This window comes from Suricata suricatta, chromosome 5 (genome assembly GCF_006229205.1).
Source record: "Suricata suricatta isolate VVHF042 chromosome 5, meerkat_22Aug2017_6uvM2_HiC, whole genome shotgun sequence".
In the NCBI taxonomy this organism is placed as follows: domain Eukaryota; kingdom Metazoa; phylum Chordata; class Mammalia; order Carnivora; family Herpestidae; genus Suricata; species Suricata suricatta.
In genome coordinates this window covers 153,609,649-153,622,555 of record NC_043704.1, presented here as the reverse complement: position 1 = coordinate 153,622,555, position 12,907 = coordinate 153,609,649, and the positions used below count along the sequence as shown (strand labels likewise).

The window sequence follows — 12,907 nt, the reverse complement described above, 5'->3', positions numbered from 1 at the left end:
GGGGGGGGGGTCCCATGATCAGCTCCCGCTGCGCCTGGCACATGCGGAAGACGAGTCAGCAAAGGCCAGAAGCCTGGGCGAAGCCGCCCACCCCTCCTCCAGCTTGCTTTGCCCCCTCCCAGAGCCCAATGAGGTGGAGGACTTCGAGCTGAGCTTTACCGGCGGCGTCCCCGGCCCAGCAAGCCAGGACCTGCTGTGTGAGATCCAAAACTCCCCCTCACCGGTGGTGTTACACATTGAGGCGGCCTTTAAGGTGCTGTCTTGGGGGCTGGGCAGCTGGGCGGGCCGGAAGGGTGGCAGGAATAGGACGCAGAGCCCACTCCCAGGTGGCCCGGTGACAGGCCCCTCCGGCTGTCGCAGGGGCCTGACCTGGTCATCAGCACCTCGGCCCTTCAGTTTGGCCTGCTGCGCCTGGGGCAGACAGCCACCGACTGCATCCGGATCCAGAACCGCAGCCAGCTGCCGGCCGAGTGGCACCTGCGGGAAAGCCCGGAGTGCCTCCAGGAGAGGTGTGAGACTGTAAGTGGGCACCTCTGGCTCGGGGCCCCCCCTCGCGCCCCACGAGCCCGCTGACCCTCGGTGTAGGGACAAGTGAAACTGTGCTGGGGCAGAGGAAGAGCCTGCCTGGTGGCTCCCGCCTGGCAGAGTCCCCAGTGTGCCCCATCTCTGAGGACTCACAGGACGAAATCCTGAACTGGATTTTCCTGCTCCTGCCTCTACCGTCTGGTGCGGAAATAAGACCGGGGGTTTTCCCTCTGTCAGAACAACCTGGGGCACCCAGGGGCTCAGTCAGCTAAGCATCTGACTCGGTTTCAGCTCAGGTCATGATGTACTGTTCGTGAGTTCAAGCCCTGCATCGGGCTGTGTGCTGACAGAAGGGAGTCTGCTTGGGGTTCTCTCCTCTCTCTGTGCCCCTCCCCTGCTCGCTCGCTCTCTCTCTCAAAATAAACATCAAAAAGAAAGGCAGTCTGAGTTAGGAAGAAAAGGGGCAGCTGAGCTGGACCAGAGGGCCCCAGGCCCCTAGGAAGGGGCAGGTGGGAGGGGCTCACCCCAAAAGTTCCAACCCCCAAGGGATTGTGCTTGCAGTTTGAGCACCGGCCACAAGGTGGCGCGTGGGCCTGGGCTTGTGGCCCAAACTAGGGGCTCCAAGAATTCAGGATTCGTTTCCACTCAAATAGCCCCCGTTCTTTTTCTTACAAAAACAGAAGAGACTAAAGGTGGTTAAGTATCATCATCATCACCTTTACTTTGAAATCCCAAGCAGGCTTCGCGTTGCAAGCACAGAGCCCCACGTGGGGCTCAGACTCACAACCTGAGATCGTGACCTGAGCTGAAACTCGGGTCGTTGCTTAACCGACTGAGCCACCCAGACGGGTGCCTCGTCACCTCTAAATACAACGTGCCATGCGGAGCCAGCGGCACAAAACTTCAGTTACTCCCTGTCTGCCAGGCCGAGCTGCAGATCACCGCGGTGACCCCCGCCCCTCACCTCGGTCACCCCCGTGCCTCACCCCTGGTCACCCCCACCCTTCACTACGGGTCACCCCTGCCCCTCACCTCAGGTGACTCCCGCCCCTATTCACGGGTCACCCCCGCTCCTCATGGCAGGTCACCCCCGCTCCTGACATGGTGGCAGCCGTGGCTTCTTGAAAGCTACCTTAGGTCCCCGCTGTCCCTATGAGGCTCTGAGGAGGTCTGCGTGGTGAAAGCACCCTCCCCCAACTGCTTCCTGCCAAGATCCCCTGTCTCTTGTCCCCCTGCCCTCCGGGTCAGAGCACTGTCCCTCCTCCTCCGTATTCAGCAGCCGAGGACGGTCGGCCGCCACACTTGCATCTTACCCTCAGCAGGCATTCCCTTTCTCGGGGACTTGTCCTGTCCACCTGACTGGCCCTGCCCTTCGAGGCAGCAGTCTGATTTCTCCAGGGGGGCACTCGGCCACTTGGCAGTTATGAAATGGCATCAGATCACCGACTGCTTGTCACGAACCGCTGCCAGGGCCTGTTTCGCGGGCTTGGACTTCAGTGCTTTCCCTGCGCGCCCACACTCACGAAGCCTAACTGCGCTGGCCGGCCAGCGACCCCCTTGTTAGGTGCCCCCAGCCCATCGTGCCCCCACCACTCCCTGGTCCCCTGCCCCAGGGGTTCCCAGAGCCACTTGGAAACTTACGGACCACAGCCCACCTCCTTACTGGATGGAGACAGAGAGGGGCAGTGGCTTCCCCAGGGTCACACAGCTAGTGGGTGGTGGAATCAACAGCCCCCCGATTCTCGAATTCCCAGCCTGGGGCTTTCTCCCACTGTGAAGAATGACAACATTTTCTAGTTGAAGTAGCCATCAAGTTCGTAGTAGGTTAAGATCTATGTCTTAATTGAGTCTGCTACGCATCCTGTCCCTGCGGTTCTCTATGCCCCATTCTTTAGAGCTCTCAAAAATAATGCTGGACTTGGGGTTTGTTAGATGCACTCAGGTCAGGGGCACAGAGACCGGGTCCTGGCCTGCAGCATCCCTTCAGAACCCCCGGGGAGACGCGTGTGAGGATCTTTCCTGTCAGAGCTCGGCCTGTACTTGGGCACAAGAGCCACTTCTGCTGAGAGTTAGGCCAGGCCGTGCATCCTACCAGTGCCCAGGAGGTGAACCCTCAGAAGCAAGAGAGCCAGAGCCCAAGATAAGCCCGTGGCCTGACCTGGGCAGCATGGCGGCTGGGTGGGAGGGGGCGACAGGAGGGGGCAGGGCACTCGCTGCCACAGTCTCGGGGAATAGAGAGACCAGAGAGGGAAAGTGGCCTCCTGGGTGTGGCCTCTCCACATTCAGTGTGGCCCTCACCGGGCAATGCGGCCGAGGGGGCCCCTAGTCAGCCCGGGGCTCCTGATCTGGGGCAGGACGGGGGAGCCACCCGCTCTGCGACTCCGTGTCCTCACTCCTCGTCCTTCTGGACTGTGCTCCGCATTAGGTGTCTCCCTTCAGCATCGAGCCCTCGAGCGGCCAGATCCCTGCTCTGGGCGAGTGCAGGGCGAGCGTCACCTTGGAGGCCACGCGGTGCCAGCACCTGCAGACGGTCCTGGAGCTGGAGGTGGTCAGTGGGGCCTGGAGGTAAGGGGGGCTCGGCGTCGGCTCACAGGACACCGTGGCGCACGGCCCTGCGCGCTTATAGACATTTCCGGACTGAAAGGTACTGACGCGTGTTTATTCTATAAAATTTGGAAATTACAGAAAAGAAAATCCATTCCCCAGAGAGGATTCGCTGGTAGAGGCATAGGCTGGACGCTCTGGTTTGTAAATTAGCACAATCACTTGCAACAGCACTTTGCATTACCCAGTGCATTCCCTGTGCCCCAGTGGCGGCCCGCAGTCCCAGAGGGACGCGTGTGCGCGGGGAGCCGAGCTGTTCACGGTGGTGAAAACCTGGAAACCTCCCTCCCTCCCTCCCTCCCCGCTCCCTGCCTGCCTGTCTTTTTCTCTTTCCTGTGGGAAATTTCTTCCCCATGTAAAAGCAGAGCAGCATCTTGAGCCCCTCGTACCCACCACCTCCAATAATTACCAAATCACGGCTAATATTGTTTCTTCCGCATTTTTCATCCACTTCACCCCCTCCCTTCCCAAATGAATTTGGAGCATAAAATTCACTTTCTTAAGGTGGCTGGTGATATTTTGCTTTTCAAGCTGGGTGAGGGTGATACACAGGTGTTCTTTTTTATTCTTTAAACTGCATATTTATGTATTTAAACCGTAGATGTGTTTATTTTTTTATTATAGTTCATTGTCAAGTTGGTTTCCATATAACACCCAGTGCTCATCCCCACAAGTGCCCTCCTCCCTGCCCATCACCCCCTTCTCCTCCCCCGCCCCCTCTCCCATCAGCCCTCAGTTTATTCTCAGTATTCAAGAGTCTCTCATGATTTGCCTCCCTCCCTCTTCGTAACTATTTCCCTCCTTCCCCTCCCCATGGTCCTCTGTGAGGTTTCTCCTGTTAGACCTATGAGTGCAAACATATGGTATCTGTCCTTCTCTGCCTGACTTATTTCGCCTAGCATGACACCCTCGAGGTCCATCCACGTTGCTACAAATGGCCAGATTTCATTCTTCCTCATTGCCATATAGTACTCCATTGTATATGTATATAAACCACATCTTCTTGATCCATTCATCAGGTGATGGACATTTAGGCCCTTTCCATGATTTGGCTATTGTTGACAGGGCCGCTGTGAACATTGGGGTGCACGTGCCTCTATGCTGTAGATGTGTTTAATGGTCATTTCTGTGCTTAGTATTTCATTATAAAAACGTTTAGCTGCTCGTTTTAAATCTTTTTTTTTTTTTTTGGCTTCTTTTAAAAATCTTTAAGGATACGCTTGAATTATCCTCCAAAAAGACTGCCATTTTATACTTTGGCCTACAGTGCAGGAGCCTGCCCGTGACTCTACCCTCGCAGAGGCGCTCCGAGCTTCTACACTGTGAGCCCCTGATGGCGGGAGGGGGTGGGGGAGGACCCCCAGAGTCCCCTATGAATGTGGTTTCCGTCGGCGTGTTCCTTACCGGTGTCATGTGGCATCTGCCAGCCTTAAACATGAAGGTTAAGCCTCTGCTCAGGGAGAATGCCTTTAAGTCTCCCTGTTTCCTGTCTCCTCATTCTTAAAAGACGCGTGTGAATCAGAACGTGTACAGTGGTGGGTGATGGACACAGAGGTCACGGGCTTGGGAGCTGCTGGCCCCCGGAACTGGCCCTTCCTGCCCCGCGCCACGCATGGGCTCCAGCCTTCTCCTTGGCCTGCCAGTCTGCTTCTCTCTCTCTCTCTACCTCCTTCCCCCACCCGGTCCCCGCCCCGCCCCGCCTTCAGATCTGCTGCTCTCTGGGTTGGCCCTTCTCTGGCCACTCTGCCCTGGAGAGCCAGGCTCACGCTCCAGAGGTGGGCTCTGACTGGTCCCCTCTGGGTCACGTGCCTCCCCTCCCCCACGCCTGCCGGAGGGGGCGGGGCTGCCCCCCCCCCCGGAGAAGCTGGTGGAAAAGTCTGCCGGAAGGTTGACAGCGGACAGCAGACGACAGCAGGCGACACAGACCCCGCGGGCCTGCTGGGACCTGCTGCGTCTGTACCGCACGAATCCAAGAATCCAATCGTCTTACCTGCCCGCGCTCAGCGTCTGTGCTCCGGGAGGTGCCCTTGACCTTGCACGCGGCTAATTTGGCCTTTGGTGGATGCCTATTGTTTGGCAATCATCTCTTTAAATGTCAAGCGTTTTGTTCTTGGATTGTTCCTTTTGTGTAGTAATCCGTTACTATCTTAGGGATGTGACAGCATCTCAGATATCCCCCCCCAAACGGATTTTTGTTTCCTCCCATTTTGGTTGGGGTCCGTCTCCTTCACGTTTTGGGTTCTCTCGCATCGCACTATCCTTGGCTGCGCGTTCCTGGTTTTGAGCAGGAGGAGAAGCAAATGTGCCCTAGGAGCCGGGGGTGGGGGGCAAGTCTCCAAGGGAGCTGGTGTAGGTGTGGGGGGCACCCCTCCTCCAGGGAGTGAAGGGTTCGTGAGCGCCCTCGTCCCCAGCCACCCAGTCCAGGAGGAGGCGGGGACCTCTGGGGACAGCAGCCAAGACCACAGGAGAGGAGACCCAGCCCCTCACCTGGCCTCAGATCACTGCACCCTTCCTTTGTTAATGGGAGCACAGGATTCGGGTGTTTAGCTTGTGTTCCCCTGGGACAGCTGAGAGCCCGGGGCTATGCAGGCTCTGCCCGGACTCCCCACACCCACATTCTTCAGGAGCGGGGGAGCCCCTGCTTAGCCCAGCCTGGGTTGCTGTGTTGCGGTGTGGCGTGCGTGAGCTGGGCGCTGGGGCCCGGGACTGGCCGTGCGCATCTCCGGGCAGCCTTCACTTACCTCCTCCGCCCCGTCCCCACCACCCACTCCCGCCCCACGGGGCCCTCATTCTGTCCGGAAAGCTCGGTGGGGCCGTTGCCTCCATATTTATTTCGAGAGAGAGCGAGAATCCCAAGCAGGCTCCGAATTGCCAGCACAGAGTCCCAGTGGGACTCCATCTCATGAACCGTGAGATCACGACCTGAGCCAAGATCAAGAGCCAGCTGCTGAGCGGACTGAGCCACCAGACACCCCACTTCCTTGTTCTTGATTTACAATTTTCTACAAACGGTGTGTGATAAAATATAACGCTGCGGGCCGAACAGTGGCTAGTTCTGACCTGTTCTCCATCCTTCTCTACCCTGGTGTCCTCTCTATCCACATCCTCATGAGCCCTCTTAATAGTCATCCCCCCGGTGTGTGTGAAGTGACACTTCATTGCGGAGTTGGTTTATATTTTCCTGGTGTCAAATGATGTTTTGTTTCTTTCGTGTGCTTATTGGCTGTTTGTCTTTGGAGATCTGTCTATTGCGATCTTTGCCCACTTTGAAAAACAGGATTGTCTTTTTACTCTGGGATCCTAAGCGTTCTTTATGTATTCTAGATGTAAGTCTCTTACTAGGTATATGATTTTCAAATATTTTCTCCAATTCTGAGGATTGTCTTTTCACTTTCCTGATGGTTTACTGCAAAGCATAAAAATTCTTAATTTTGATGAAGCCCATCTTCTTTTTTGTAGCTTGTGCTTTCGAGGTTATATCTAAAAATAACCATTGCCTAATTTAATGTGCACGACTGTTTTCTTCCAAAGGTTTTGTGGTTTCAGTTCATGCATTTAGATGTCTGATCCATTTTGAATACATTTTTGTGTATGGGGCGAGAAGGGGATGCCCTTCATTCTCAGATCGCCAGTTCCAGCTCCGTTTATTAAGAACCCATTGACTTGCGTTGGCACCCTCATCAAAGTAAATTAACTACACATGTGAAAGTTTATTTATGAGCTGACCATTCTCTTCTGTTGATCTTTATAATTATTCTTATGCCAGCACCACATTTTCTCAATTACTGTGACTTTGTTGTAAGTTTTGGAATCAGGGAGTATGAATTCTCCAACTTTGTTTCTCTTTGTCAAGATCACTTTGGCTAGTCTGGGTCCTTAGAATTTCCATGTGAGTTCTCGGGTCGGGTTGTCAAGGATTGCAAATAGCCAGCGGGGATTTTAACAGGGAGTGTATTCGGTTTGTAGATCAATTTGGAGAGTATATTCACCTTAACTATATTAAGTCTTCCTATCTGTGAACATGAAATGTTTCTCCATTTATCCAGGTCCTTTGTTCATTTCTTTTGATAATGTTGGTAATATTCAGTGTATGAACCTTGTACTTCTTCTGTTAAAGTTATTCCGAAGCATCTTTTTTTTGATGCTTTTGGAAATGGACTGGTTTTCTTAATCTCATTTCATGAATATTCATTGCTAACATGTAGAAATACAAATATTTTTGCACATCGATCTTGTATCCTACAACCTTGCTGAATTCATTATTTCTTCTAATGGTTCTCTAAATAGAAGATTGTGGGGGCACCTGGCAGCTCAGTAGGTTAAGCGTCCGACTTCGGCTCAGGTCGTGATCTCGCTGGTCATGGGTTCAAGCCCCAGGTCGGGCTCTGTGCTGACAGTTCAGAGCCTGGAGCCTGCTTCCGATTCTGTGTCTCCCTCTTTCTCTGCCCCTCCCCTGCTCACCCTCTGTCTCTCTGTCTCTCTCTCTCTATCTCACCAAAAGAAAACAAATAAAGACAATTTTTTAAAAAAATAGAAGATTGTGTCATCAATATATAGAGATAATTATACTTCTTCTTATTCAATGTGGATGCTTTTAATTTCTTTTTCCTGCCTAATGCACCTAATACTGCAGTATAATATTGAATAAAAATGGCAAAAGGAGACATTCTTGTCTTGTTTCCTATCTTAAAAAGAAAGCATTCAGTCTTTCACCATTAAGTATGATGTTAGCTATTGGCTTTTTGTAGATGTCTCTTATCAGGTTGAGGAAGTTCCCTTCTATTCCTAGTTTGCTCATTGTTTTTTTTTAGAATGAAAGCATGTCAGATTTCATTGAATGTTTTTTCTGAATCTATTGAAATGATCATGTCATTTTTTGGGTCCTGTTTGTGTAGGTGTTAACATGGTGTTTTACGTGGACTTTTGGATGTTAAAACCATCCCTGCATTCTTTTAAAAATCCCATTTGGTCACAATGTATGATCCTTCTGTCTGTAGTTGGATGTGGGTTGTTGGTGTTTTCTTGAGGATATTTGTATCAGAGATACTGGTGTGTAGTGTTTTTGTGATGTCTTGGCTTTTGTTATTAGATAATACTGACATCTTGGAAATGAGTCTGGAAGTGTTCACTCCTCTTCTGTGTTATTGGAGGGTTTGGGAAGGATTGGTGTGAATTCTTTAAAAGTTTGGTAGAATCAACCAAGTGAAGCCAAGTGGAGATGGGCTATTCTCTGGGACATTTTAAATGACTAACTTAATCTTTTGTGATGAGTTTGTTCAAATTTTGTATTTCTTCTTGGCTCGATTTTGGTAGTTTGTGTTGTTGTAGGAATTTCATTTCATCTAAATGACATGATTGCTCACATACAGTTCTTAATGGTGTTTCCTTGTAATCCTTTTTTATTTATCCATGGTCAGTAGTAATGTGCTCTTTTCATCCCCAATTTCTGTCATTCGAGTCTTCTCTCTTTTTCTCTTGGTGAGTCTAGTTAAAGCTTTGTTAATGTTTTGATGTTTTCAAAGAACCAACTTTTGGTTTAGTTGATTTCCACTCTGTTTCTAATTTCTGTTTAACACATTTTCTGCTTTCTAATCCTTATTTCTCTCCTTATGCTTGCTTTGTGTTTAGTTAGTTCTTCTCATATCTAATTTCTAGTTCCTTAAAGTAGAAACTAGGATTTTGATTTGATATCTTTTTTTAATATTGCCATTTACAGATATAAATTTCTCTCTAAGCACAGCATTAGCTACATCGCATAAATGTTGATAGGTTTTCACTGCTTTAAAATATTTTCTAACTTCTCTTATGATTTCTTGATCCATTGCTTATTTAGAAATGTGTTGTTTGTGGCGCCTGGGTGGCACAGTCGGTTGAGCGTCCAGCTTCGGCTCAGGTCATGATCTCATGGTTTGTAGGTTCAAGCCCCGCATCAGGCTCTGTGCTGACAGCTAGCTCGGAGCTTGGAGCCTCTTTCAGATTCTGTGTCTCCCTTTCTCTCTGACCCTCCCCTGTTCGTGCTGTCTCTCTCGTCTCTCAAAAATAAATAAAAAACAAAAAAATTTTAGAAATGTGTTGTTTACACAAATTTTTGATTCTCAGATTTCTTTCTGTTGTTGATTTTTCATTTGATTCTCTTGTTTTTATTTATACTTAAAATTTTTCTAAGTTTATAGTTTATTGACAAGTTGGTTTCCTATAACACCTAGTGCTCTTTCCCACAAGTGCCCTCCTCCATACCCATCACCTAGGTTCCTCTACCCCCCTCCCATGTCAGCCCACTGTTTTCAGTATTCAAGAGTCTCTCACGATTTGCCTCCTTCCCTCTCCCTAACACTTCCCCCCTCCTCCCCCATGGTCCTCTGTTAAGTTTGTCCTGTTAGACCTATGAATGAAAATGTATGGTATCTGTCCTTCTCTGCCTGACTTATTTCACTTAGCATGACTCCCTCCACGTCCATCCAGCTTGCTACGAACAGCCAGATTTCATTCTTCCTCATTGCCATGGAGTACTCCATTGTATATTTAAACCACATCTTCTTGCATTCATCAGGTGATGGACATTCAGGCTCTTTCCATGATTTGGCTATTGTAGAAAGGGCCACTATGAACATTGGGGTCCATGTGCCCCTATGGGTCAGCACTTCTGTATCCCCTGGGTAAATCCCCAGCAGTGCTATTACTGGGTCATAGGGGAGTTCTATCGATAGTTTTTTGAGGAGCTTCCACACTGTTTTCCAGAGCGGCTGCACCAGTTTACATTCCCACCAACAGTGTAGGAGGGTGCCCGTCTCTCCACACCCTCGCCAGCATCTATGGTCTCTTGATTTGTTCATTTTTGCCACCTGACCGACGTGAGGTGGTTTCTCAGTGTGGTTTTGATTTGTATTTCCCTGATGATGAGTGACACTGAGCATCGTTTCATGTGCCTGTTGGCCATCTGTATGTTCTCTTTGGAGAAGTGTCTATTCAGATCTTATGCCCATTTCTAAACTGGATTATTCGTTTTTCAGGTATGGAGTTTAGTGAGTTCTTGTATATTTTGGATACTAGCCCTTTATCCAATATGCCATTTGCCACTCTCTTTTCCCATTCTGTCAGTTGCCTATTAGTTTTTATGATCGTTTCCTTTGCAGTGCAGAAGATTTTAATCTTGATGAGGTCCCAATAGCTCATTTTTGCTCTTAATTTCCTTGCCTTTGGGGATGGGTCGAGTAGGAAATTGCTGTGGTTGAAGTCAAGGAGGCTGTTTCCTGCTTTCTACTCTAGGATTTTGATGGTTTCCTGTCTCACATTCAGGTCCTTCAGCCATTTTGAGTTAATTTTTGTGTACGGTGTAAGAAAGTGGTCCAGGTTCATTCTTCTGCATGTTGCTGCCCAGTTCTCCCAGGACCACCTGCTAAAGAGGCAGTCTTTTTTCCATTGGATACTCATTCCTGCTTTGTCAAAAATTAACTGGCCATACATTTTTGGGTCCAGTTCTGGCTTCTCTATGCTATTCCATTGGTCTATGTGTCTGTTTTTGTGCCAATACCATACTGTCTTGATGGTGACAGTTTTGTAGTAGAGGCTAAAGTCTGGGATTGTGATGCCTTTGGTTTTGGTTTTCTTCTTCAATATTGTTTTGGATATTTGAGGTCTTTTGTGGTTCCATACGAATTTTAGGATAGTTTGTTCTAACATTGAGAAGAATGCTGGTGCAATTTTGATGGGGATTGCATTGAATGTGTAAACTGCTTTGGGTAGTAATGACATTTTCACAATGTTTATTCTTCTGATCCATGAGCATGGAATGTTTTTCCATTTCTTTGTGTCTTCTTATATTTCTTTCATAAGTTTTCTGTAGTTTTCATCATAAAGGTCTTTTACATTTTTGGTTAGGTTTATTCCTAGGTATTTTATGGTTTTTCATGCAATTGTGAATGGGATCAGTTTCTTGATTTCTCTTTCTGTTGCTTCATTATTGATGTATAAACATGCAATTGATTTCTTTACATTGATGTTGTGCCCTGCAACTCTGCTGAATTCATGGATCAGTTCTAGAAGGCTTCTGGTGGAGTCGGTCAGGTTTTCCACGTAGAGCGTCATGTCGTCTGTGAAAAGTAGAAGTTTGACTTCATCTTTGCCAATTCTGATGCCTTTTATTTCCTTTTGTTGTCTGATTGCTGATGCTAGGACTTCCAGCACTGTGTTAAACAGCAGTGGTGAGAGTGGACACCCCTGTCGTGTTCCTGATCTCAGAGGGAAAACTCTCAGTTTTTCCCCATTGAGGATGATATTAGCTGTGGGCTTTTCATAAGTTGCTTTTATAATGTTTAGGTAAGTTCCTTCTATTCTGACTTTCTCAAGGGTTTTTATTAGGAAAGGGTGCTGTATTTTGTCAAATGCTTTTTCTGCATCTATCAACAGGATCATATGCTTTTTTTCTTTTGTTTTGTTAATATGATGTTTCACATTAATGGATTTGCGAATATTGAACCAGCCTTGTAACCTGGGAATAAATCCCACTTGATCATAATGGGTAATACTTTTTATATGTTGTTGAATTCAGTTTGCTAGTATCTTGTTGAGTATTTTTGCATCTGTATTCATTAAGGATATTGGCCTGTAGTTCTCTTTTTTGTTGGGTCTCTACCTGGCTTGGGAATCAAAGTGATACTGGTCTCATAGAATGTGTCCGGATGTTTTCCTTCTATTTCTATTTTTTGGAATAGCTTGAGAAGAATGGGTCTTAGCTCTGCTTTAAATGTCTGGTAGAATTCCTCTAGGAAGCCATCTGGCCCCAGCTCTTATTTGTTGGGATATTTTTGATAACTGAGTTGATTTCTTCACTGGTTATGGGTCTTTTCAGATTTTCTATCTCTTCCCATTTGAATTTTGGTGGTGCATGTGTGTTTAGGATTTTGTCCATTTATTCTAGGTTGTCCAGTTTGTTGGCATATAATTTTTCATAGTGCTCCCTGATGATTGCTTGTATTTCTGAGGGATTGGTTGTAATAGATCCATTTTCATTTATGATTTTGTCTATTTGGGTGCTCTCTCTTTTCTTTCTAAGGAGCCTTGCTAGAGGTTTATCAATTTTGTTTAGTTTTTCAAAGAACCAACTCTTGGTTTAATTGATCTGTCCAACTGTTTTTTTTTGTTTGGATTCTATATTATTTCTGCCCTGTTATTTATTATTTCTCTTCTTGGGCTGGGTTGGGGTGCTCTTACTGCTCTTCTTCGAGTTCCTTTAGGTGCCCTGTTAGATTTTGAATTTGCGCTTTTTCTAGTTTCTTGAAATAGGCCTGGATTACACTATAATTTCCTCTTAGGACTGCTTTTGCTGCATCCCAGAGAATTTGGGTTGTTTCATTTTTGTTTTCATATATTTTTAAATTTCTTCTCTAATTGCCTGATTGGCCCAATCATTCTTTAGTTGGGTGGGTTTTTGCCTCCAAGTTTTTCAAGGTTTTCCCGACTTTTCCCTGTGATTGATTTCAAGTTTTATAGCATTGTGATCTGAAAGTGTGCATGGTATGATGTCAATTTGTTTGTATTTATGGAGGGCGGCTTTATTCCCCAGTATGTTATCTATTCTAGAGAATGTACCATGTGCACTCGAGAAGAAGGTGAATTCCCTAGCTTCAGGATGTAGAGTTCTATATATACCTATCAATTACATCTGTTCCAATGTGTCATTCTGGTCCATTGTTTCTTTATGGAATTTCTATCTGGTTGACCTATCCATTGCTGTAAGTGGAGTATTAAAATCCCCTGCAATTGGCACATTCTTATCAAT

The 12,907-nt window shown here is 47.6% G+C and overlaps 1 protein-coding gene across 1 annotated transcript in view; it reads left to right on the top strand.

The window, feature by feature from the left end:
* The window catches only part of DLEC1 (DLEC1 cilia and flagella associated protein), a 96,419-nt gene that overhangs the window by 62,440 nt on the left and 21,072 nt on the right, over positions 1-12,907 (top strand). The window contains exons 17-19 of the mRNA XM_029938792.1: positions 103-253; positions 361-519; positions 2,951-3,090. Of these exons, the coding sequence (XP_029794652.1) occupies positions 103-253; positions 361-519; positions 2,951-3,090 (450 nt within the window). The remainder of the gene's footprint in view (positions 1-102; positions 254-360; positions 520-2,950; positions 3,091-12,907) is intronic.